Source organism: Canis lupus, chromosome 10 (genome assembly GCF_003254725.2).
Source record: "Canis lupus dingo isolate Sandy chromosome 10, ASM325472v2, whole genome shotgun sequence".
Classification (NCBI taxonomy): Eukaryota; Metazoa; Chordata; class Mammalia; order Carnivora; family Canidae; genus Canis; species Canis lupus.
The window spans coordinates 7,544,204-7,567,267 of NC_064252.1; the positions used below are offsets into that span (position 1 = coordinate 7,544,204).

A 23,064-nucleotide genomic window follows, 5' to 3' on the forward strand; every position below is an offset into this window, starting at 1 on the left:
AAGTGTGGGGCTTAAACTCACAACCCTTGAGATCAAGAGTCACATGCTCTTCCTCTCCTGGAGGGATTTACTGCGTGAACAAGAAGGGTTAAACCGTTACTAAAGCCTCTCCTTTTACGTTGATTGAAGGAAAATGATTTGATGTACAGGATGATTAAAATTGCAAAGCATTTGTGTATTTTTTGCATATACTTATTCTGTTTAAAATATATTCCCCCATTGAACATGGAAATAAAAGGTTACTAGTCTATAAATTTAAATCATCAGGCTCTCATAATATTACTGGAACATTTATGATAATGGAGTCCCCTTAGAAGTCCTGTTGTGTTTGACAGTAACTTCTTTCAAAACTGAACTTGGTTGTATACATTTTATTTATTCCACCCCCTTCCTTGAATTCTAAATGGTAAAAATGTCTAGTTGTTTAATGTGACATTTTGAATTTTTACAAATTCTAATTTTATGAACCAAATTTCAATAAATTCTTTAATCAAGAATACCATCAGAAATATTTAGAAATATGGGATCCCTGGGTGGCGCAGCGGTTTGGCGCCTGCCTTTGGCCTAGGGCGCGATCCTGGAGACCCGGGATCGAATTCCACGTCGGGCTCCCGGTGCATGGAGCCTGCTTCTCCTTCTGCCTGTGTCTCTGCCTCTCTCTCTCTCTCTGTGTGACTATCATAAATAAATAAAAATTAAAAAAAAAAGAAATATTTAGAAATATGATTATTATGCTTTTGGGAATCAGAATGCCAATTCTTTCTTCCTTCCTTCGTTTTTTACTTTTTGTTGCCTGAAAGTAGGGCTTCTACTTCATTATTCAGTTATGCCTCTTTGTTATAACTGATACTGATGGTGTGCTGACAGATCTAGTCCTTTGGGACTTAAAAATGACACCATGAAAAAAATCCTTTTTATGGTATTGTGGATCAGAAAACACTTCATTTTTAAAAAGATTTTATTTATTTATTTGAGAGAGAGAGCGCAAGCAGGGAGAGTTGCAGATGGAGAGGAAGAAGCATGCTCCTCTCTGAGCAGGGAGTCTGATGCTGGGCTGTCCCAGGACCTTGGGCTCATGACCTGAGCTGAAGGCAGCCGCTTAACCCACTGAGCCATCCACGTGCCCCAATCTTAAAACACTTTAACGCATTTTTCCTTTTAATACTTTTCTGCCAAGTATTCAGAAACTTTAATTAGCCCAGGTTGGGTTATTTCCCTGTCCCCATCCACCATAAAATAAGTGACTTAAAATCTTTAACCTACACATTAGTCTTATATTGGAGGTATTTATTTATTTTATTATTTTTTTAAATTGGAGGTATTTAATAAAGATTATGTGAATGTAGTAACAAAAACCAAAAATCTATCATAAAGTAATTAAAACATTGGGTTATGTGCATGGCACCAGGAATCAGTTTAGACTGGGTAAGAAGATACGGAGTTAGAATTCCTGGTCTCTAATTATTCAGTAGCTGTGTGGCTGGGAAGAAGGCATTAAGGTTGCAGCATCTTCAAAATGGGCGGTAACTCCGAGGCCAGCCTCTCGCAGCAGCCGTGAATCACTCGGGGGTAGTGCACAGCTTTGCTAGCTGGGTGTGTAAGCCTGAAGGTGAGCAGGTTTGCAAGGCTTAGTTCCGCCTGCGGTAGGTTGACTCAGGAGCCAGCTCTCCCGTCACTGGTGCATCAACAGGCACAGCCCACTGGAGGCCACGCTGAGGACCTGGAAGGGGCGCTGCAGACTTCAGACAAACAGCAAATCAGGGTGGCCCTCAGCCCTACCACCTGCAGCTGCTTTCCTCTTTATTTTTTTTTTTTTAAGATTTTATTTATTTATTCATGAGAGACACAGAGAGAGGAGAAGCAGGTTCCATGCAGGGAGGCCCACGCGGGACTCGATCTGGGGACCCCGGGATCACGCCCTGAGCCAAAGGCAAATGCCCCAGCCGCTGAGCCACCTCGGCGTCCCTACTTTCCTCTTAAAAACCTCAGCTGCTCTGGGTGTAAAATGAGCAGAAATTAGTCCTACTTTTTTTTTTTTTTTTAGTTCTATTTTATTTTTTTAAAGATTTTATTTATTTATTCATGAGAGAGAGAGGCAGAGATACAGACGGAGGGAGAAGCAGGAAGCCCGACGCAGGACTCGATCCCAGGACCCCAGGGTCACGCCCTGGGCCTAAGGCAGGCGCTCAACTGCCGAGCCACCCAGGGATCCCTAGTCCTAATTACTTTAGAGTTGTTTTGAGGACGAAAGGAAATATGCATAGAAAGTTCCAGGATAATGGCCGAATATTCTCTTTGGCAGCCCTTCTCTTCCTCTTTTAATGACACTTCTAAAAAAGTAAAAAATAAAAAAGAAAGAAGCTTCTAAATTTAGGCAGCTCACCGCAGCAGCGGTGGTGAAACTTCAAGACCGCCTCCTTTCGGGCAGGATCTCCGCTAGGAAACTAGCAGGATTGAAATCAGTTCAATAACCCCAAGGTGTAGATGGTCCCCACAGGTGGCTAGGAAGAAAATGTTGCATTCTAAAAGAGGATTTAAAAAAATAAAAGGATTAACCTCCCGGTAGGATTTCAGAAAATATGGCTTTTTTTGGGAATAGAGTGCCCTGAACCCATCACCCCATCACAGCAACCCTGACACTGAAAACGCACATTTACTTAATAGATACCGGAACCGTAGGACGAACCCCCGCCCCCCGCCGCCTCCACCGGGGGCCGCCGAGATCCCGGCGACCTGGGGCGTCCGTTCTCTGACCCGGGGCCGCGGCGGGGGAGGCCGCAGGAGCCGCCCCTCCGCCCGGCGCCCAGAAAGGAAGTTTTCTTTTGAATAAAGTCTACCGGGTGTCACCTCGCCGAGGCTGCGGCCCGGGCGCGGCGGGGCGGGGCGGGGCTCCCCAAGGCGCCCCAAGGCTCCCCAGACCCGGGGGTCACCGCGGACTGCGCGGGAGGTTGGGGGCGACCCGGGGCACGGCCCGGCCACACGCGGGCGTCCCGAGTGCGCGTTCCGGCTGCGCCCCCACACCTGCGGCCGCGTGGTGGGAGGGGACGGGCACCCCGGGGGGCAGGGGGGCACCGGGGGGAGAAGGGGTGCCTGGGGGGAGGGGCACCCGGGGAGCGGAGGGGGCACCCGGGGGGAGAAGTGGGCACCGGGGGGAGAAGGGGCACCCGGGGAGGGGAGGGGCACCCGGGGGGGAGAAGGGGGTGCCTGGGGGGAGAAGGGGCACTCGGGGAGGAGAGGGGCACCCCAGGGGCAGAGGAGCGCCCCCGGGGGAGGGGCCCCCGCGGAGGGGAGGGGCGCAGCGGCGGGGGCGGGCCCCGGGGCGGGGCCGGGGCGGGTGGCCGGGGCCGGTGCCGGGGCGGGCGGCGGAGTGAGCGGCGGCCGCAGCTGCAGCGGGACGGCGGCCCGGGGGTGGCGGCGGGCGGGCGGGCGCGGCACCCCCTGCCTTGGCCGCCTGCGCCCCGGGGCGGCGGGCGGCGCGCGGCGGCGGCAGCAGCATGAGCAGCGGCTACAGCAGCCTGGAGGAGGACGCCGAGGACTTCTTCTTCACCGCCAGGACCTCCTTCTTCCGCAGGGCGCCCCAGGGCAAGCCCCGCGCCGGCCAGCAAGTGAGTGGCCCGCGCGGCGGGGACCGCGCTCCCGGGGGCCGCCGGGGCTGCCGCGGGCAGGGCGGGGCGGGGCGGGGCGGGGCGGGGGCGGCCGCCGGGGGCCCGGGGTCGCGCCCGGAGGCCGCGCACGTGGGGGGCCGGGGCGGGGGCCGGGCCGGGGGTCGGGGCCGGGGCCGGGCCGGGGGCCACCGGCGGCGGGAGCGCGGCGCGAGGCCGGCGTCTTCCTTTTTTGGAGGCAGCGCGGCTCGGAGGGGCCGGGGCGGGAGGCTGGCGGCGGCGGCCCCGCCGGGCCCGGAGCCTCCCCCGGGCGCCCCCACGCGCGCCCCAGCCCTGCCCGCGGACGTGCTCCCGGGACCGGAGCGGGGGCCTGGGGCCGCGGGGCGGAGTAGCGCCGGGGCTTCCTCGCCACTCCTTTGAACCCTAGCCGCTTTCTTGCTTTTTAAAAAATATTTTATTTATTTATTCATGAGAGACACCGAGAGAGAGAAGCAGGCCCCTGCACGGAGCCCGGCGGGGGACTCCATCCCGCGTCTGCAGGGTCACGCCCTGGGCCGGGGGCAGACGCTCAACCGCTGAGCCCCCCGGGCGTTCCCAAGTTGGGAGACTTCAGAAAGTTTTTTTTTTTTAAGATTTCTTTTTATTTATTCATTCATGAGAGACGCAGAAAGAGTGAAGCAGGCCCCCTGCAGGGAGCCCGGCGTGGGACTCGATGCCGGGACCCCAGGATCCTGCCCTGGGCCGGGGGCAGACGCTCAACCGCTGAGCCACCCCGGGATTCCCCGCCCGCCACCCCCCAACCGCTTTCTGAGGTCAAGTTTCTTTTCTTAGGATTCGGAAATGCTAGTCTTTTCACCCTCTTCAGTCCCAAAGCCGGAGGCGGGGGCGCGGCCCAGGGCGCGGGTGCTGTGGCCCTGGTCCCGGGGCGCTGGGGCGCTGGGCCGCCGGCCGCCCCCTGCGGTCGCTACGTTAGGGCTGCGGGCCCGTAGCCGGGCGCTGTGACCCGCCGCAGGCCCGGGGGCTGCAGCACTGGCCCTGGCGGCTGCAGATGGATCCGGGGGCCCGGCCGGCTGCTGGGGTCTGGGCGAGGGCCCCTTCCTGCCTGGGCTTCCTGCTTGGAGGCGGCTGCTGCTGGCGGTGAAGCAAGGGCTGGCCCGTGGGGAGAGAGCCAGCCTCTTCCTCTTAGAAGGACGCCGATAGGGACGCCCGGGTGGCTCCGAGGTCGAGCCCCTGCCTTTGGCCCAGGGCCTGATCCTGGAGTCCAGGGATCGAGTCCCACGTCGGGCTCCCTCTAGGGAGCCTGCTTCTCCCTCTGCCTGTGTCTCTGCCTCTCTCTCTTTCTCTGGGTCTCTCTTGAATAAATAAAAAACAAAATCTTAAAAAGAATGCCTGAAAATTAAAAAAAAAAACAAAAAACAAAACACTGATCCCATCGTGGGAGGCCACCCTCGTGGCCTTTTATTCTGCCCAAAGGTGCCGCTTCCAAGTCCTTTTGCTTTTAGGGTTTCATCATTTGAATTTTACAAGGAGGATCTGCAAACATTCGGTTCATAGCTGATTCTTGATTTTTCAGTAGGGCGTCTTTTAACAGCGTGAGTTCGCTCTGAGGCTTAGAAGGCAGAAATACTGTTTCGTGTCTGTTGGTTAGGGAAGAATTGCTTTTCCTTGTGTGTCTTTCACTTGGCTTTTTCTTTCTTGGCCTCCTCCCCTGTCTTGCTCTCCTCTCCTTTTTTTTTTTTTTTTTTCCCCTCTCCTCTCCTTTGTATTTTCTCCTGCCGGTTACACTACTGTCACCTTTTGACTAGAACTTGACCGAGGTGGTTGTGCTAGTTTGAAGTGGATTCCAGAGGTGGCTCTCCTCCAGAAAACTTGCTAGTTCTCAGATTCTCCAGGTATGGGGTGTTCCATAAAAAAAAAAAAAAAAATTGAGAATGTTGTAGTGCTTTGAAAAGTAAAAACATCTCTTTTTTTGCATTTACATATACAGTGTTTCTGCTCACTAATCTAGCATCTTTATTAAATAATGTTACCTGTTTAGCTTTTAGAATAGGTCTAACAGTAATAATATTTTCTCAAGGGTTGTGGTGAAAATCAGGACAGCAAGACCTAGTTCTTGGCTTAAAGGGCTTGTTCCGTATATTCCAAAGCTTTATGGCCTGTGTATTACCCCTCCTAACATAACAACGCAAAGTACTGAGTTACAGGACTTAATTGCCAGGTGGCAGAAGTATTTGAAACTGAATTTTTGTGGGCTCTTTGGTTAAAGTGACTGAATGAGCGCATTAAATTCTTGGTAAGATTTGTGAGTTAAAGAAGTATAAAACTTGCAAATTTAAAAGCAGGCATTCTAAGTATAGAACACTTCTCTTACCTAAGCTAATAGATATGCCTGTTTTATTTCTTTTTATGATTATTTTAAGTAATCTCTACCCCCAGTGGGGCTTGAACTTGTGACCCTTAGATCATGAGCCAGCCAGGTGCCCTGCCTTATTCATTTTATTATGCTGGTGATTATAAGAATAAGATAAGCATTTCTGACAGCATAAGGTGAAATTTATCCTTTCTCTCTTTTTTTTTTTTTTTTTTTAAAGATTTTACTTATGCATTCACGATAGAGAGAGAGAGAGAGGCAGAAGCAGTCTCCATGCAGGGAGCCTGACACGGGACTCGATCCTGGGACTCCAGGATCACGCCCCGGGCCAAAGGCAGGCGCTAAACTGCTGAGCCACCCAAGGGATCCCCTCTCCTTTCTCTAGAGAGGTGGAGATGTCATAAGGTCTATTATTGATCATAGTAATTTTTTTGGGGGGTGCTTACCACCTGGTGAAAAAGCCAGGAAGGGATCCCTGGGTGGCGCAGCGGTTTGGCGCCTGCCTTTGGCCCAGGGCGCGATCCTGGAGACCCGGGATCGAATCCCACATCGGGCTCCCGGTGCATGGAGCCTGCTTTTCCCTCTGCCTGTGTCTCTGCCTCTCTCTCTCTCACTGTGTGCCTATCATAAATAAGTAAAAAAAAAAAAAAAAAAAAAAAAAGCCAGGAAAATTCAGTTTCTAGGACTTCTGAAAGTATCCAGAGAAAGCAAGATGTTTGTGGTAAATGTAGGATAGAGAAAAAAGGGGTGGGGGATGAGGAATTTCTTTTCTTCTCTTGCCAGGCAAAGGAACTTAGCCCAATTTTTGTCTCCAACAAAAACAAAAATCATGAATATAAAGAAAATGTTATTGTTATCTCCCTTATGTTGGTACCCTCTTAAAAAAAAAAAAAAAGGAAAAGGCCTAAAAACCTGTCTGGAGGATATAAACAGGAATGAGAGGTGGTCTTTTTGTGGCAGTTTGGAAGTCCTGTTTATTGCTGTACCTTGGGCCTCCACTGGTACCAGACACACAGTGACTGCTCAGTGATTATTAGTTGTATGAATGCATGCTTTCCTGGTTTGATAATAATTGGCACATTACAGGTTTTCAGATGCACCCTGTCTTGTGATTCTTCCAAGAACCCCCTGGAAAATTAACTTACTGAAAGGTGAGGCCTTGTTAAGTGATTCACCAAAGGGCCCACACACTTTTCCTTTTTAATTCTCAGCCACGTGTTTTTTTTTTTTTTTTGAGAGAAAACACGTGTGTGTGTGTGTGCACGCGCGCCCATGTGTGCAGATGTGTGTGCAAACAGAGGGGGGCTGAGGGATAGAGAGAATCTTAAGCAGGCTCCTTGCCCAGAGGGGAGGCCCCCAGGGACTCTATCTCCCAGCCCTGAGCCCAAATCAAGGAGTCAGACGCTTAACCAACTGAGCTACCCAGGCAGCCCCCCACCCCCAAATTTTAAAATTTGATTTTCTCTTTGCAAATATGGACATTTCTAATTCAGGAGTTCCTTAAAATGCTGACCCCCCCTAATCTGCACATATATTCTTTTTTTTTTTGCATATATATTCATTACAGTGTCCATAATTCACGCTTGTGAATTCACTGCTGCTGTTTTATGCGGGACCAAGAATGTGTGTGGTTCTGTAACTCATAATTCTCCTTTTCTACACATTCAGACTTCCAAGAGTAGAAATGGGCCAAAATTATTTAATGTCGTCTATTGGGGCATAATCTTACCCCAAAGCTATGGTAAACACTTTTCTTCCTGAGTCTTGGGTAGTTAAGTAATGGCACCATGAGTTAATAGGAATAAGGAAATGAGACACTTTTTGCTTTAGCAGAATAGTCAAGAAGTCTTAAAATTGTCTCTGAGCCACTCACACTTCTAACAAAGTTATACTGAAGAATTGTTTAATAAGGCAGGCCTGTGAGACTTCACATAGCAGGTCTCCAGTTTGCCCTGTGATTACTCTCCTTATAATTTAAATATTTTTCTAACTTGCTGTTTGGTTCTGCTAGAATCAACAGTAATGAGTTGCACTGTTTTATTCCGTGTGTCCATTAGAGGCTTTGGTGATAAGTCACAGGTGTGGGTTTGTGTGTGTAGAAGAATAATGGTTTACAACCTCAAAGATTTTTGGCTGTACTAACTCTTGCACTAATTTTTAATCCCTATATTGTCAAATACAAACATTCCCACCAGTCCTTTTGCTTGGTGCCCAGTGATCTGCCCATTTCATCTCCATGTCTGATAAATTCTGTTCTTACACGGTACATATTAATCCACTGGAATTTTGTGTTTGCGCAGGACTCACAAAGACATTCCTTTAACTCAATTTCAAGAGAAAATTAGTCCCTTCTTCTATGAACAATACATGCTCTACCCCATTTCTTCTTCTGGCCAACTTGCAAGATTTGGAATTATTTAGAAAGCAGTGACACAAAACATTTATGAAAAGAAAAGCTAAAAATATCCAATAATGTGCTTATTCTTTTTAGACTTCCTTTGGCAGACAGTGCATGTCATACTTGTAAACATTCATTTTCTGGGAGAAAAAAACCGAGGCAGACTGAGTGCTTTGTACTGTGGCGTGGTCCCCAACTCAGCCCTGCGCACCAGCTCTTGCCTACCCCCAGCCGCCCACATAGGTAGCTGTCTTTTGGTGATAAAGTCCCTGGTTTTTGTTTTTAAAGATTTTATTTATTTACGAGTGACATTGAGAGATTGGCAGAGACACAGGCAGAGGGAGAAGCAGGCTCCCTGTGGGGTGGGACTTGATCCCAAAACCCTGGGATCATGCTCTGGGCCCAAGGCAGATGCTCAACCACTGAGCCACCCAGGAGCTCCTGCTCTCTCTTTTCATAGTAAAAATTATAATATGTTTGGTTCAATGGGGACAGAGACTGCCATATTCACTGAGCTCATAAAAGAAATGTTCGATGTAAGCATCGAGGTAGGTGCCTGAAGGAATGAAGGCCTGCTGATTTTGGTTGGAAGTCACAGTACTTGGTACCATGAGTTTTCCTTTATACACAAATGTACACAATTTTTCCCTCTCTCCCAACTAGACCATAGCTTCCACAGTATCTTACACATTAGTAGTCCTTTAAAAAAACAGATGCTATTGTTAATAAATGTTATTAATTTAGGCAAAATGCACTTCATATATTTTCCCCCTTATTTTAAGAAAGCCTATCATTCATTCAATAATTTATTGAATATATTTTACAAACATTTTTGCTATGGAGGGAAAGTGCAATTTATTTTTTAAGATTTTATTTATTTTTAAAGATTTTTATTTATTTGAGAAAGCGAGCACATAAGTCGGGGGTGGGGGAAGGAGGTAGCAGAGAGAGAGGAAGAGGCAGACTGGATCCTGGGACCTTGAGATCAGGACCTGAGCTGAAGGCAGGCATTTAACCTACTGAGCCACCCGGGTGCCCCAAGAACAGAGGGTTTTAGGAGGGGAGGGATGCCTACTTTATTTTTTTTTAAGATTTTATTTTTAAGTAATAAAAAATACTATACTGTAGTATACTATACCCAACTAATACTACACCCAATGTGGGGCTCGAATTCAAAATCCTTTTTTTTTTTTTTTAATATTTTATTTATTCATCCCAAATCATCGAGAGACACACAGAGAGAGAGTTGGGGCAGAGACACAGGCAGGGGGAGAAGCAGGCTCCACGCAGGGAGCCCGATATAGGACTCGATCCCAGGTCCCCAGGACCGTGCCCCTGGCCAAAGGCAGGAGCTAAACTGCTGAGCCACCCAGGGATCCCCTCGAACTCAAAATCCTGAGATCAAGAGTCGCATGCTCCACCGACTGAGCCAGCCAGGTGCCCCCAATTTAGTAATATTTTTAAAAAGCTAGCAAATAGAATATCTCCTTTTTTTTCCCCACAGAGCTGCTCCTTTAGTGCAAAGGAAACTCTTGCTGTTGACAGTTTTTCAGGGAACACCTCTATTGTGTAAAATGTGGTAAAGCTGTACATCTGTTTAGATGGAAAGGTTTACTGAGAAGTGTATCCCTGTAAAACAAGTCACATTTTCCTGTTGACAACTGTCCAGAAACTATAGATGATTGTGTTCCAACAGAAACCTCGTCATCCATGAGGATATGAAGTGCATTAAAGAGAGTTAATATGAATACCACTAACCAGGGTTTACCAAACTTTCTCAAATGAGGTTTATTTTCCAGGTTTTTCTTAATACTTCTGGTTTGGCTATCAGTGGCTAGTCAAATGGTTTTTGGTTACTTGGTAATTTTTTTTTTTTTTTTTTTAATGGAGAGGGCCAGATATGCAGTAGGAAAGATGCCTGAGCTCATAAAAAATGATTGACATGTGATAGCGTGTAAAAATATTAGGAATAGAAGAGCCCACCATTCTAGATTTATTTATTTATTTTAGAGAGCGGTGTGTGAGAGCCCATGTGCAAGTGGGTGAGGGGTAGGGGAGAGGATCTTCAAGCAGACTCCCTGCTGAGAATGCGGCTGGATCTCAGGACCCATGAAATCATGACCTGAGCTGAAAGCAAGAGTAGGATGCTTAACTGCGCCGCTCGCGCAGCCCTAGAAGTGACCATCATTCCCAAACTGGACTGTCCAGTATGGTAGTAACTGGCCTCCTGCGGCTGTTGAGCACTTAAAATGTGGCTGCCCGAATTGAGAGGTGCTGTAAGTATGAACTACACTGGATTTCCAAGAGAAAGAAAAAGAGAATATAAATATATCACAGTGAGGGCCCTGGAATCAGGCTCCCCGCTCTGCTGTGGGGTGAGGCGGGGGGAAGCGGGGTGGATCCTGCTTCTCTCTCTCCACCTGTCTGCCACTACCCCTGCTTGTGTTCTCTCTGTCTCTGCAAATAGATAAAATCTTAAAAGAAAAATCATAGTGATTGTTTAATATTGCTTACGTGTTGAAGTAATATTTGGGATATTCTGAGTTAAATAAAATTAATTTTTACCTGTTTGTTTTTTAACATGGCTACTGGAAAATTTAAACTTTATCTCTGTGGCCCACTTTCTGTTTTCTGCTGGACAGTGCTTTTTGCTAAAGCGGAGCAGCTAATTCTTGCCAGGGGTTTCGATCTCCATCCTCCAGTGGCTGCAGATGGGTTTGCACTCTGGGAAGATTTCTCTGCATGAAGGGGAACTTGCCCTTTACTGTTGGGAATAGTTTTTCACCCTATCTTGGGTCATGCGTACCAGCATTTTGAGGTTGTGAAACCTGTGTGTGGGGAAGTTCCCTTTTTTCTGATACATGAGCTGATAGGATAAAACTGTCCTAATGGTATTTCAGACTGCAACTCTGCCTTGAGTTTACGGAGGGTGGGGGTCATTACTTCATAGAATATTAAAACAGCAAGAGTGATCCACATTTTATGGACTGTAATTGCTAACTGCTGCTACATGATTCAGTGAGCTAAGAATAATTTACTAATTATATATTGCAGCGCTCAGTTCTTTTCCCAGATGCTGAACAGTGCGATAATTAGAGGAGGAAAGATGAATTTGGGAATTGGAGACTAGAAGGATAGATTGAGAAGATCTGGGTTTGAGAGGTTGAGAAAGCAATCAGCAAGGTGTTTTTCATGAAATTAATGTGGGTTAGGCAAAGTGTGTGTTAAAATCGCGAAGGTGGTTTTTCTAAATTCATTTCCATGTATATGGTATATTCTCAATATGCTAGGCTGGTGCTGGGGTTTTGGTGAACAAAACAGAAACCTGCTGTTTACTTTGTAAGTCTCGGGGCACCTGGTGGGCTATGTCAGTGGAGCATGTGACTCTTGATCCTTGGGGTTGTAAGTTTGAGCCCCATGTTAGGTGTAGAGGTTACTAAAAATTAAATCTTTAAAAAAGATTTAGGGGCACTGGATGGCTCAGTCAGGTTAGTGTCTGCCTTCAGCTCAGGTCATGATCCCAGGTGCTGGGATTGAGTCCCTGCTCAGCAGGGAGTTTGCTTCTGCCTCTGCCCCTCCCATTGCTCATTCTCTCTCTCTCTCTCTCTCTCTCTCTCTCTCTCTCTCTCTCTCTCTCGTAGTCTGTATAGGTCATTTCTCATCCATGTAAAGAACAAGATCTTAGTCCAAAATTTGGCTCCCATCTTTGTTTTGTATATGCCAAAACAAGGAAAAATGGGACACTCGGTGGCTCAGCAGTTGAGCATCTGCCTTTGGCCCAGGACGTGAACCCGGGGTCTGGGGATCGTGTCCCACGTCGGGCTCCCTGCATGGAGCCTGCTTCTCCCTCTGCCTGTGTCTCTGCCTCTCTCTCTTTGTCTCTCATGAATAAATAAAATTCTTTTTTAAAAATAATTTTTCATAAGCATGTCATTTTTGCTGGAAATGTGTTAAGATTTTATGGGTCCCTAGAGCAGTATGCTTGTTTTTTTGATAATAAGAGTACTATAAAAATTGCATCATATAATTTTGAGGAAAATGGTCCAATATCTTACTGTCCTATTCCAAATACTATTTTGTAGAATTGTTTCCTAGTTTTTTCATTTGTCTTTTTTTTTTTAAGATTCTATTTATTTACTCATGAGAGACACAGAGAGAGGCAGAGACACAGGCGGAGGGAGAAGCAGGCTCCATGCAGGGAGCCTGACGTGGGACTCAGTCCCGGGTCCCCAGGATCACGCCCTGGGCTGAAGGCAGGCGCTAAACCACTGAGCCACCAGGGCTGCCCTATTTGTCTATTTTTTAGAGTAATTTCTACACCCAATGTGGGGCTTAGACTCACGACCCCAAGATAAGGAGTCGCATGCTATATAGATGGAGCCAGCCAGGTGCCCCTCTCTTGTCTTTTTATGTGCATATAATCATACTGAGTTTTTAAATCCCACTTGAAAAATTGTGTTAAAATACACCTAACCTAAAATTTGTCATTAAACAGTTTTTGTTGACAATTTTAAGCGTTCAGTAGTGTTAAGTACCTTTACATTGTTATGTCTCCAATTGCCAGAACTTTTTCATCTTGGAAACTGAAACTGTCTCCAGTAAACTGGGATCCCCTCCCCTGCAAATACTCTTGGAAATCAGCATTTTGTTTTCTGTTTCTATGCTTATGATTATTCTAGATCTCTCATATAAGGGAAATCATACAGTGTATTGATCTTTTTGTGACCGGCTACTTCACTTAGTGCAAGATCCTTAAGGTTCATGCTGTAGCATGTGATAGATACTTCCCTGAGTAGAATATTCCACTGTATGCGTGTATATGCCACATTTTGCTCATCCATTCATCAGTCAGCAGATATTTGGGTGCGTCCACCTCCTGGCTGTTGTGAATAAAGCTGCGATGAACATGGGTATGCAGGTAACTCTTAAAGACCCTGCTTTCAGCTCTTCCAGGTATAAACCCACAGGTGGCATTGCTGAATCATATGGTAATTATATTTTTAGTTTTTTAAGAAATTCAGCCCCAGCAAATTTGAATCTTGCTATTTAAACTTAGAATTATGAGCTCTTGGGACGCCTGGGTGGCTCAGCGGTTGAGTGTCACCCTTCAGCTAAGGGCATGATCCTGGGGTTCTGGGATCAAGTCCCCACGTTGGGCTCCCTGTGTGGAGCCTGCTTTTCCCACTGCCTGTGTCTCTGCCTCTCTCTCTCTCTCTCTCTGTGTCTCTCATGAATAAATAAGTGAAATCTTTAAAAAAAATTATGAGCTCTTGCTGAATGATTTCAGCTAGCACAGCTATCCTTTTCATGCCTGCCTTGTATTTTATCAAACGGGCATTATTTTCCAAATATTGGAAAACTGAAATGTTGCTGGTTTTTTTTTGTTGTTTTTTTTTTTTTTTTTTTTTGCTCCTATACATAACAATTTGGTGAACATTATGAACGAGAAACCTTTTCCATCCTTTCCTGAAATTTTAGCTTTTCAGGATAGATGTACAAAATGGAATTTTGCTTGGCAGTGATGGCATGGCCATTTTTTTTTAAGATTTTTTTTTAAGATTTTATTTATTTATTCATGACAGAGAGAGAGAGGCAGAGGGAGAAGCAGGCTCCAGGCAGGGAGCCCGACGTGGGACACAATCCTGGGTCTCCGGGATCACGTCCTGCTGAAGGCAGCATAACTAGTTTTGTTGTGCCCTTAGCTCCACTGAGTATAGTCATTAAAATAGAGGGAACGCTGGGGCGCCTGGCCGGCTCAGTCCAGAGAGCATGCCACTCTTGGTTCATGAGTTCAAGCCTCACAGTGGGCCTACAGTATACTTAAAACATAGAGGAAAAATTTTGTAAAGGCACCTTATTTTTATTTAATTTGTATTCCTTTAACAGTAAATTTAATGTCTTTCTGTACTTCTGAGTGGCTCTTCCTCTTGCTCTGAGCATTGTTCATGGCCTTTGACCACTCGAGGTGGGCAGGAAGTCTCCAGAGAACACAGTTCTTGAGCCCTGTGCATATTTAGCTGGGTAGCTGGTTCTCCTTTTTTTGCGGTCAGCTAAACTTCAGGTTATTTTTGACTTGCCCTGTTTGTTCCAAAGGGACATTACATATTCTGGCATTTTGAAATACTTTAGAGTGTGTCTCAGGCTGACATCACTGAAACTTGGAGCAAAGAAAACTTGCCTTACTCCTGTAATTATGACACAGGAAAGGCATTACTAAGAAAGCATCAGTGTCCTAAGAATACACCGTGGAATACAGAGGGTGGGAGCTGGATGATATGTTTTGTTACTAACCATGTTAAAAAAAAAAAAAAAAGTGCCGGAACATGCCTGCTTATCTTTGAATTTCAGTAAATTTAGTGCCAGTTTTCCAGCCACTCGATAGAATTCAGAGGAACCTGTTTTATAAACAGACTAGGTATTGAAAAAAGGGTTGTAGGACAAACTAAAAACTCCACCTACAAAGAGGATTTTTATACTGTTTACTTACAAGCTTACTGTCTTTTGTTGAAACCTTGCAATTAGATGGAATCTGGCATTGCTGTCTACTTTAAGCCTTGCCTGTGTTGAAAATTTTTTGTTTAATCTTTTATAATCTGATTAACTCCTGGTTTGCCCTCATTTAATTTTTTCTCTTGTTAATATTTTATTTTTTTAAATTTTTATTTATTTTTTTGAGAGGGAGGGAAGGGGAGAGGAGCAGACTCCCTGCTGAGGACTGCGGCTCCACTCCAGGACCCTGGATCACTACCTGAGCCTAAGGCAGCCAGTAACCACTTAATGGACTGAGCCACCCAGATGCCCCTTGTTCAGAATATTTTAATTAAATTAATCTTTTAAAGAGATGTAAAGCATTATTTCTGACTTTAGATTATGAGCCATCCTTAATCCTCATATTCTTTTTTTTTTTTTTTTTTTTTTTTTTTTTTTTTTTTTTTTTAAATTTTTTTATTTATTTATGATAGTTACAGAGAGAGAGAGAGAGGCAGAGACACAGGCAGAGGGAGAAGCAGGCTCCATGCACCAGGAGCCCGATGTGGGATTCGATCCCGGGTCTCCAGGATCGCGCCCTGGGCCAAAGGCAGGCGCCAAACCGCTGCGCCACTCAGGGATCCCCTCTTTTTTTTTGTTTTAAAGATTTAGATTTATTTATTTAAGACACCACAAGCAGTGGGGGGTGGGGAGCAAAGGGTAAAGCAGGCTCCTCACTGAGCAGGGAGCCCATAGGGAGGGGGCTCCATCCCAGGACCCCGAGATCATGACCTGAGCCAAAGGTAGATGCTTAACCCACTGAGAGCCACCCAGGGGCCCCAGTCCTCATATTTGTAGGCAACTCAAACAAATACACTCAAATTTCTTATACATTTTTGTTTCAAGGAATATTTTTTGATATTTTGCCAGTGAAGTCCTAGAAATTTATGTGTATCTGATCACAGTTCTCAAGCAGCAAACCAAAACCCAAAAAAGTTGTATGAAAATAGAAAACAGAATAGCTGTATGCATTTCATAGGAGGAAACAAATACCAATACTAAAAATGAAGTTTAGCATTCCACGGTATTTTACAGTTGATGGAGCTTTCCAAGGAAGGGAATTAAAATGCAGTTGGTTTATTTGAATTCTAATTTTTTTTTTTTAAGATTTTATTTATTCATGAGAGACACACAGAGAGGAAGAGACACAGGCAGGGGGAGAAGCAGGCTCCATGCAGGGGGCCGATGTGGAACTTGATCCCCAGACCCCCGGGGTCATGCCCTGGGCCACATGCAGATGCTCAACCACTGAGCCACCCGGGGATCCCCTATTTGGATTCTAATCTCAGAATTTGGAGAGGAGAAATTAAACCAATTACAGTTTTATTGGTTTAGACCTTCAGATTTCAGGTTTTAATGGCATTGCAGAGGTGAATTCAGGGATCCTTGACTAGTCAGTGACTTCCCAGCTATGGGAAAATGTACATATTATGTAGGTGGTTTAAAGCAACAGTGATATTTTTGTCCATTTAAGGTCTGTTTCTGTTTGTTTAAACAGGCTTGTGGATAGCTTTTTCTTGCCAGTTTTCCTTTGGGGGCAAGTTACTGCCCTTTCAGATCTTTCTGAAGTTTGAAAATTGCTTTCTCTAATGACCAGCATTGGCCCCGTGGTGCAGGCCTTTGGAGGGAGTGTGGTGGTGGGGCTGCTGCTGCTGCTGCGCTCCGATGGGGTTTGATCCTTGGCTGTCCTGTTGGTCTCTGTCTGGCAGGGGAAATGTGTTCTAGGAACTGTACTCAAAGCATAATTATTCCTGCTATTTGGTACAGAGGAGTGGAGGTAGGTCATGTAGGGCAAAGTAGTACCTTTCAAAAAGGCAAACATAGCGCCAGTATCAGCAAATCAACTTAAAATTCATTTTCCCTGGAGGTGGTTCTGTAGCATTTTAATTAACAGTGGATCTTGGTCTTTTGAGGCGAGGCCTATTGAAAACAAAAAGGGGAACTGGATTTTGTTACGGGCTACAAGGGGGTGTGTTCTTGATTGATGACAAGCAGCTGTGTAAGGCAGCCTGGGTTTAAATCCGGGCAGGCTGGTGTTCTGGGCAAGTCCAGCAATGCCTGGCACATAATCTGTGATAAATATTAGCAAATTAAAAAAAAAATTAGCTATTTATTTTTAAAAGGTTCTTTCCTATGTGGTCACAGACTTCATTTGAGTTTTGATCCGAGTGGAGAACTGAATGACCATGGATGGGAGATGTGAAGCCAAAGAATGACCGGTAGCGCGAAGTTAGGTGTGTCTCTGGTTTTATTGACCACAGTGTCCTCTTCAGGAAGAAGCTTCATTCCTGGAGGCTGCATCCCCCGCCCCCCCCTTTTTTAAAAGCCGCTTTGATTCTCTCTGTAGTTCCTTTGTTTTCTAGTAAAGGGGTAGTTGTCTCCTGACCAAGCCTGAGGCCACCTATCAACATCTTAACCAACTTCTTTTTCCCCTTAAAGCAGGCCAGCCCAGCAGGAAGAGGATGATCCGGCCTGTGCAAGTGCTGCCCTTTTACTTAAAAGAGTTTATGTACAGGTTAAGAAACTAGTGAAGTGTTTGCTGTTTTTAAATTTTTATTTTTATTTTTAAAATATTTTATTTATTTATTCATAGAAAGAGGCAGAAAGAAAAGCAGGCTCCATGCAGGGAGCCCGACGTGGGACTCGATCCTGGGTCTCCAGGATCAGACCCCGGGCTGCAGGCGGCATTAAGCTGCTGCGCCACCGGGGCTGCCCTTAGATTTTTATTTTTTTAAAAATATTTTATTTATTTATTCATTAGAGACAGAGAGAGAGAGGAGAGACACAGGCAGAGGGAGAAGTAGGCTCCTTAAGGGGAGCCTGATGGGGGACTTGATCCTGGGACCTCAGGACCACGCCCTGAGCCAAAGGCAGCCGCTCAACCAACTGAGCCACTCAGGCGTCTCTTATTTTTTAATTTTTTAAAAATAAGATTTTATTTGAGAGAGTGAGAGGGAGAGTCAGAGAGAGAAGTAGGCTCCCCGCTGAGCTTGGAGCCTAATGTGGGCTGGATCCTAGGAACCCCGGGATCATGACCTGAGCAGAAGGCAGATGCTCAACCACTGAGCCACCCAGGTGTCCAAATTGTTGGTTTTTTTTTTTTTTCTTTTTCTTTTTCTTTTTTTCTTTTTCTTTGAACTTCCTCTGTTCTCCCCTCTTACCTGCCTGCAGGACTGGCTGCTGGCTTGGCCTGGTGACAATTTTGCTTCTTCCTGGGGGCTTTTCCTTTTTCCTCCAGAAAGTGTAAATCGCCCTGTGCTCATTGTTTAGGGACTTAGTCACTGTTTTGTTTCTGGTTTTGATGAGATCAGATCAAATGAGGTAATGCGTGTGAACTGTGTCACTCACTGCGAGGGAGGGCTGTCTGGCTGTCCACTGCAGTGGCTGGGGTCCCAGCGCCCCAGTACCCCCCACCCGGACCCCGTGTCAGCACTGCTGCCAAGGCCACAATTTGGAAACAAGCCCACTTCTGTACAGTGTGAGCACAGGCATTGTCATGTGATCTGTTTGGCCAACTCTTCAGAGATCATGTATGCTCTATAAAACTGGCATGAGTGTTGGAATCTGGTGGGAAACCTCTTCCTTCGGACCACGTGAGCCTCTTGGGGTTTGCTGTTCCCTCTCTGTCCCCAGTCTCCCCTTCCTTTTGGTTGTGTTTCTTACAATAAATTGATTGTCTAAAACTGGCTTTATATTCTGAACGCTGCTGTATTTTTAATCGCTTGAATTGTAAATTAGCTGAACTGTAAATTTTACTGATACACTTTATGTAAATATCCTCACTCGTATAAAAAACTTGGGACTTTAATCCCACATGTGAGTGCATGCTCAATAAATGTTAACTATGGCTTCTAATAGTCTTCCCCTGCATTATTAATTAAAAACAATTTGGCAGGAGCTTTTACTAAGATAGTGTGGATTGGGAAATCATCTTGGATTCGAATCTGTCATTTGCCAGATCTGGGAGCTTTGGACAGGTTCCTTGAGTATCAGCTTGTTAATCTTTAAAACAGTTATTCTAGAGGAGTTAAGTAAAATAATGTGTGTGGAAATATTCCTAGATTATAATTGCAAATATGACTACATCACCAGTGTGTTTAAAGAGTACTATAAAATTGTTTTCTTAATATATATTGTCTTATAAATTCTCAACCTATGGTATTGGAGATGACACTTGATAGTTACTGAAAAATGAATGTATTCCCCTGGCTCATTCCACATAGGTCTATTTTTAGTTGCGAGGTAGTGATTTGTATTTGGGGACCTGAACATTTTACATCTAAGCAGCAAGTTTAAGTTACCTTATGAATGGTGTTTATGAAGCACTCTGATGCTTTGGAGAAGGATGATTTTCTAGCTCATTATGGAACAAATGCGTTGGGGGCTTCAAGTAAATGTGGTCCTTAAGCCTTCCTGTTATCCTGTGAGCTTCACAAGCGCAGACGTGTCTCTCTTGTTCACCACTATACGTTCATTGTAGAGTGGTACTTGTCACAGGGCATAGAGTGAGGTCTGTTCTGTAAAAAAAAAATTAGTTTTTTAAAAGATTTCATTAGAATGAGCAGGGCAGAGGGAGAGGGAGAGGGAGAAGCAGACTAAGCAGGGAGTCTGGTGTGGGCTCAGTCTCTTTGATCTTGGGGCTGCAGGATCATGACCTGAGCCACCCAGGGAGGGGCCCCATTTGATTTTTTTTTTTTTAAGTTTTTATTTTTAAGTAATTTCTGCACCCACTGTGGGACTCGAATTCACAACTCCCCATGCTCCAGAGTCACATGCTCCGCCAACTGAGCCAGCCAGGCACTCCTGGTTGGTTGTTTGTTTTAAAGTAGGTTCCATGTCTGATGTGGGGCTCTGACTCAGGGCCCAGAGATCCAAGAGTCACATGCTCCCCTGAGCCAGCCAGGTGCCCTGTCGTCGTTGTTAATTGATCACCTAGTTTTCATTTGATCAGATGTGTATCAGAATCCTAATCAAGAAAAAGAAGTTGGGTGAAGGCAATGGAACATGTTTATTTCAGGGGATATAATTATAATTATAATTATAAACCAATGGTAATAAATTCTGTGTCATGTGAAATGGAAAATACACTGGGCTGGGGATGGGGAGACCTGGGTCCTAGGCCTGTACTTTGTTCCAAAGGAAGTAACTCTGGAAGTTAATGGTTAATGGATTCTAGAGCTGAATTCCTGATTGGAGGAAAAGTAAGTCTTAAAAGGGATAAAAGTCTTGAAAGGGATTCCATGAAATGTATTGAGATGCCAAATGAATGAGTTTGGAAACGGCTGCATTAGGTCATATCTGGTTGGGTGGGGTTGAACTTAAGTGAATTGGTTAGTCATGGGTGTTTGAGAAATGAGTGGAATATGTAGAATTTTTTTTTTAAAGGAGTATTTTTATTCATTTGAGAGCGAGTGAACAAGAGTATGAGCAGCCTGGATGGTTAGAGGGAGAGGGAGCAGCTGACTCCCCACTTTGTAGGGGGTCTGCCCTACTTGGGGCTCAATCCCAGGACCCTGGGATCATGACCTGAGCCAAAAACAGATGCTTAACCGACTGAGCCACCCAGGCGCCTCAAGATAAAATCTTTTTTAAGATTTTATTTATTTATTCATGAGAGGCACAGAGAGAGAGGCAGAGACACAGGCAGAGGGAGAAGCAGGCTCCATGCAGGGAGCCCGACGTGGGACTCGATCCCGGGACTCCAGGATCACACCCCTGGCGGAACCAAGGCAGGTGCTAAACCGCTGAGCCACCCAGGGATCCCCAGAATTATTTCTTTTCCTAAAGAGGGAAAATGTCTTGGGAAAGAAATCAAGGGAGTCCTGGCTGGTTTATCAAATCCGTCCCTGTATAGTGCCAGCCAAGAATGGGTTTCATGTAAGCCAAAGGAAACACTTAAATGTTCTGAACTTCTAGATTGCAGGAGCTTTAAACAGTGTCAAGAACTATTTAAGAAAGCCCACCAGCAATGCCACATTCCTCAAAATAGGACAGGATGAATTTGTGAGAGTCCTGTTCTGAGGGAGAATGCTAGGGCAGTGGGGGCAGTTTCCTGAAGAATGAGTGCTTGTGGGCAGGTGTGCATTCCTACTTGGGGGTGAGGAAGTATATTCATTTCCTTTGGAAGATTAAATTTTGTCTTTTGTTTCCAGTGTCTCTTTTATTCCAGTTGGTCTGCATTACTGTTGCTAGGTAAATGTTCCAGATTTCTTTTAGCAAGTTAAATTCTATTACAAAACATCAGAGTTGGGCAGCCCGGGGGTGGCTCGGCGGTTTAGCACCGCCTTCAGCCCAGGGCCTGGTCCTGGAGACCCGGGATCGAGTCCCACATCATCAGGTCTCCTGCATGGAGCCTGCTTCTCCCTCTGCCTGTGTCTCTGCATCTCTCTCTCTCTCTCTCTCTCTCTCTCTTTCTCTCATAAATAAATAAAATCTTTAAAAAACAAAACAAAAAAACATCAGAGTCTCTTGTCTAATACAATACATCCAAATGTGAGGCTTCCAGAGGCTTCTGTCCCCTTGCCCGCACCCTGTATAGAGTGCCTCGCTCAGCCTCTCCATTCATCGATCCATGGATGGCCAGTTCAAGGCTCATTTCTTTCCTACAGTGTCTTGTCCTCTGATTGCTACAGGTAATCTTGAAGTATCACCTTCCTGACAAGAATGAAAACTCCTGAGGGTTAGGGGTCTTTGCTTTAGAGAGGCCGTATGGAATGATTTGTGAGTGGGATGGTTAACTGGATTCATTATTGTCTTTACTGAGAAGAGTTATTTTTAATCTGAGCAATTCATTTAGAACATTCATCTGTTTCTAATTTCATACAGACTTTAGGAGATACTTCAGCAAGACCCTATAGGGAAAGATATTCTTTTAACATTGGACTTTTATTTTTTTATTTTTTTTAAAGATTTTATTTATTTATTCATGATAGAGAGGGGCAGAGACACAGGCAGAGGGAGAAGCAGGCTCCATGCAGGGAGCCTGATGTGGGACTCGATCCCAGGTCTCCAGGATCCTGCCCTGGGCCAACGGCAGGGGCTAAACCGCTGAGCCACCCAGGGAACCCCTTATTTTTTTTATTTTTTAAAAAGATTTTATTCATTCATGAGAGAGAGAGAGGGAGAGCGAGAGACATGGGGACACAGGCAGAGGGAGGAGCAGGCTCCATGCAGGGAGCCCGACGTGGGACTCGATCCCGGGTCTGCAGGATCATGCGCTGGGCCGAAGGCAGGCACTAAACCGCTGAGCCACCCAAGGACCCCTAAAATTGGACTTTTAAATACTTGAGGGATTTCTGATAATTTAGGAAGACTCACTGTAACTCTAAAGGTATGTACTGGGTGGAATGGTTCCTTTTAATGTGAAGAGTGAGGTTTTCTGCTATTAGTTAGAAGGATCATGCTTCAGTGTGCAATTTTAGGAAGTTTTGTTTTGTTTTTTAAATTTCTTTTTTTTTTTTTTTTAAGATTTTATTTATTTATTCATGAGAGACAGAGAGAGAGAGAGAGGGGCAGAGATACAGGCAGAGGGAGAAGCAGGCTCCATGCAGGGAGCCCGATGTGGGACTCCATCCTGGGACTCCAGGATCACACCCTGGGCCGAAGGCAGGCACCAAACCACTGAGCCACCCAGGGATCCCCCGGAAGTTTTGTTTTTTTAAAAAAAGTATTTTTCTAGTGACTCCTGTTCTTTTCATTAAGCACGTCCTCATGTCCCTGAAATTCTGTGGTGCGTTTTAGATTTGGAAAATGTGTGATGTGATAATACACATGGCAGGGTTAATTTATTTTTTAAGATTTTATTTATTTATTCATGATAGACACAGAGAGAGAGAGAGAGAGAGAGGGGCAGAGACACAGGCAGAGGGAGGAGCAGGCTCCATGCAGGGAGCCTGATGCTTGACTCAATCCTGGGACTCCAGGATCACCCCCTGGCCGGAAGGCAGGCGCTTAAACCACTGAGCCACCCAGGCTGCCCACATGGCAGGTTTAGTAGCTGCTCACATTTTGTGTTCATTTTATTTTTTTGTTTTATTTTATTTTATTTTTTTTGTGTGTGTTCATTTTAATTTGAAATGCTGGCTGTATGAAAAGGAGTATTGTATTAGAATGGCTTATATGAACTAAAATGTTATATTAGCATTTTGTGGCATAGTAGGATACCA

At 45.4% G+C, this 23,064-nt stretch overlaps 1 protein-coding gene across 5 annotated transcripts in view; it reads left to right on the top strand.

Moving 5' to 3' along the window:
• The first annotated feature begins 3,346 nt into the window (after positions 1-3,346).
• RASSF3 (Ras association domain family member 3) overlaps positions 3,347-23,064 on the top strand; it is a 72,816-nt gene continuing 53,098 nt past the window's right edge. For 3 of the 5 annotated variants that reach the window (XM_049115737.1, XM_049115739.1, XM_049115738.1), the window contains exon 1: positions 3,468-3,605. Coding sequence is in view for 2 of the 5 variants with exons in the window: in XM_035696598.2 (XP_035552491.1) it covers positions 3,495-3,605 (111 nt within the window). In the remaining 3 variants the exon portion in view is untranslated. Of the gene's footprint in view, positions 3,606-23,064 lie in introns of all 5 variants that reach the window. The other 2 variants (XM_035696598.2, XM_025476720.3) reach the window with 2 other exon arrangements.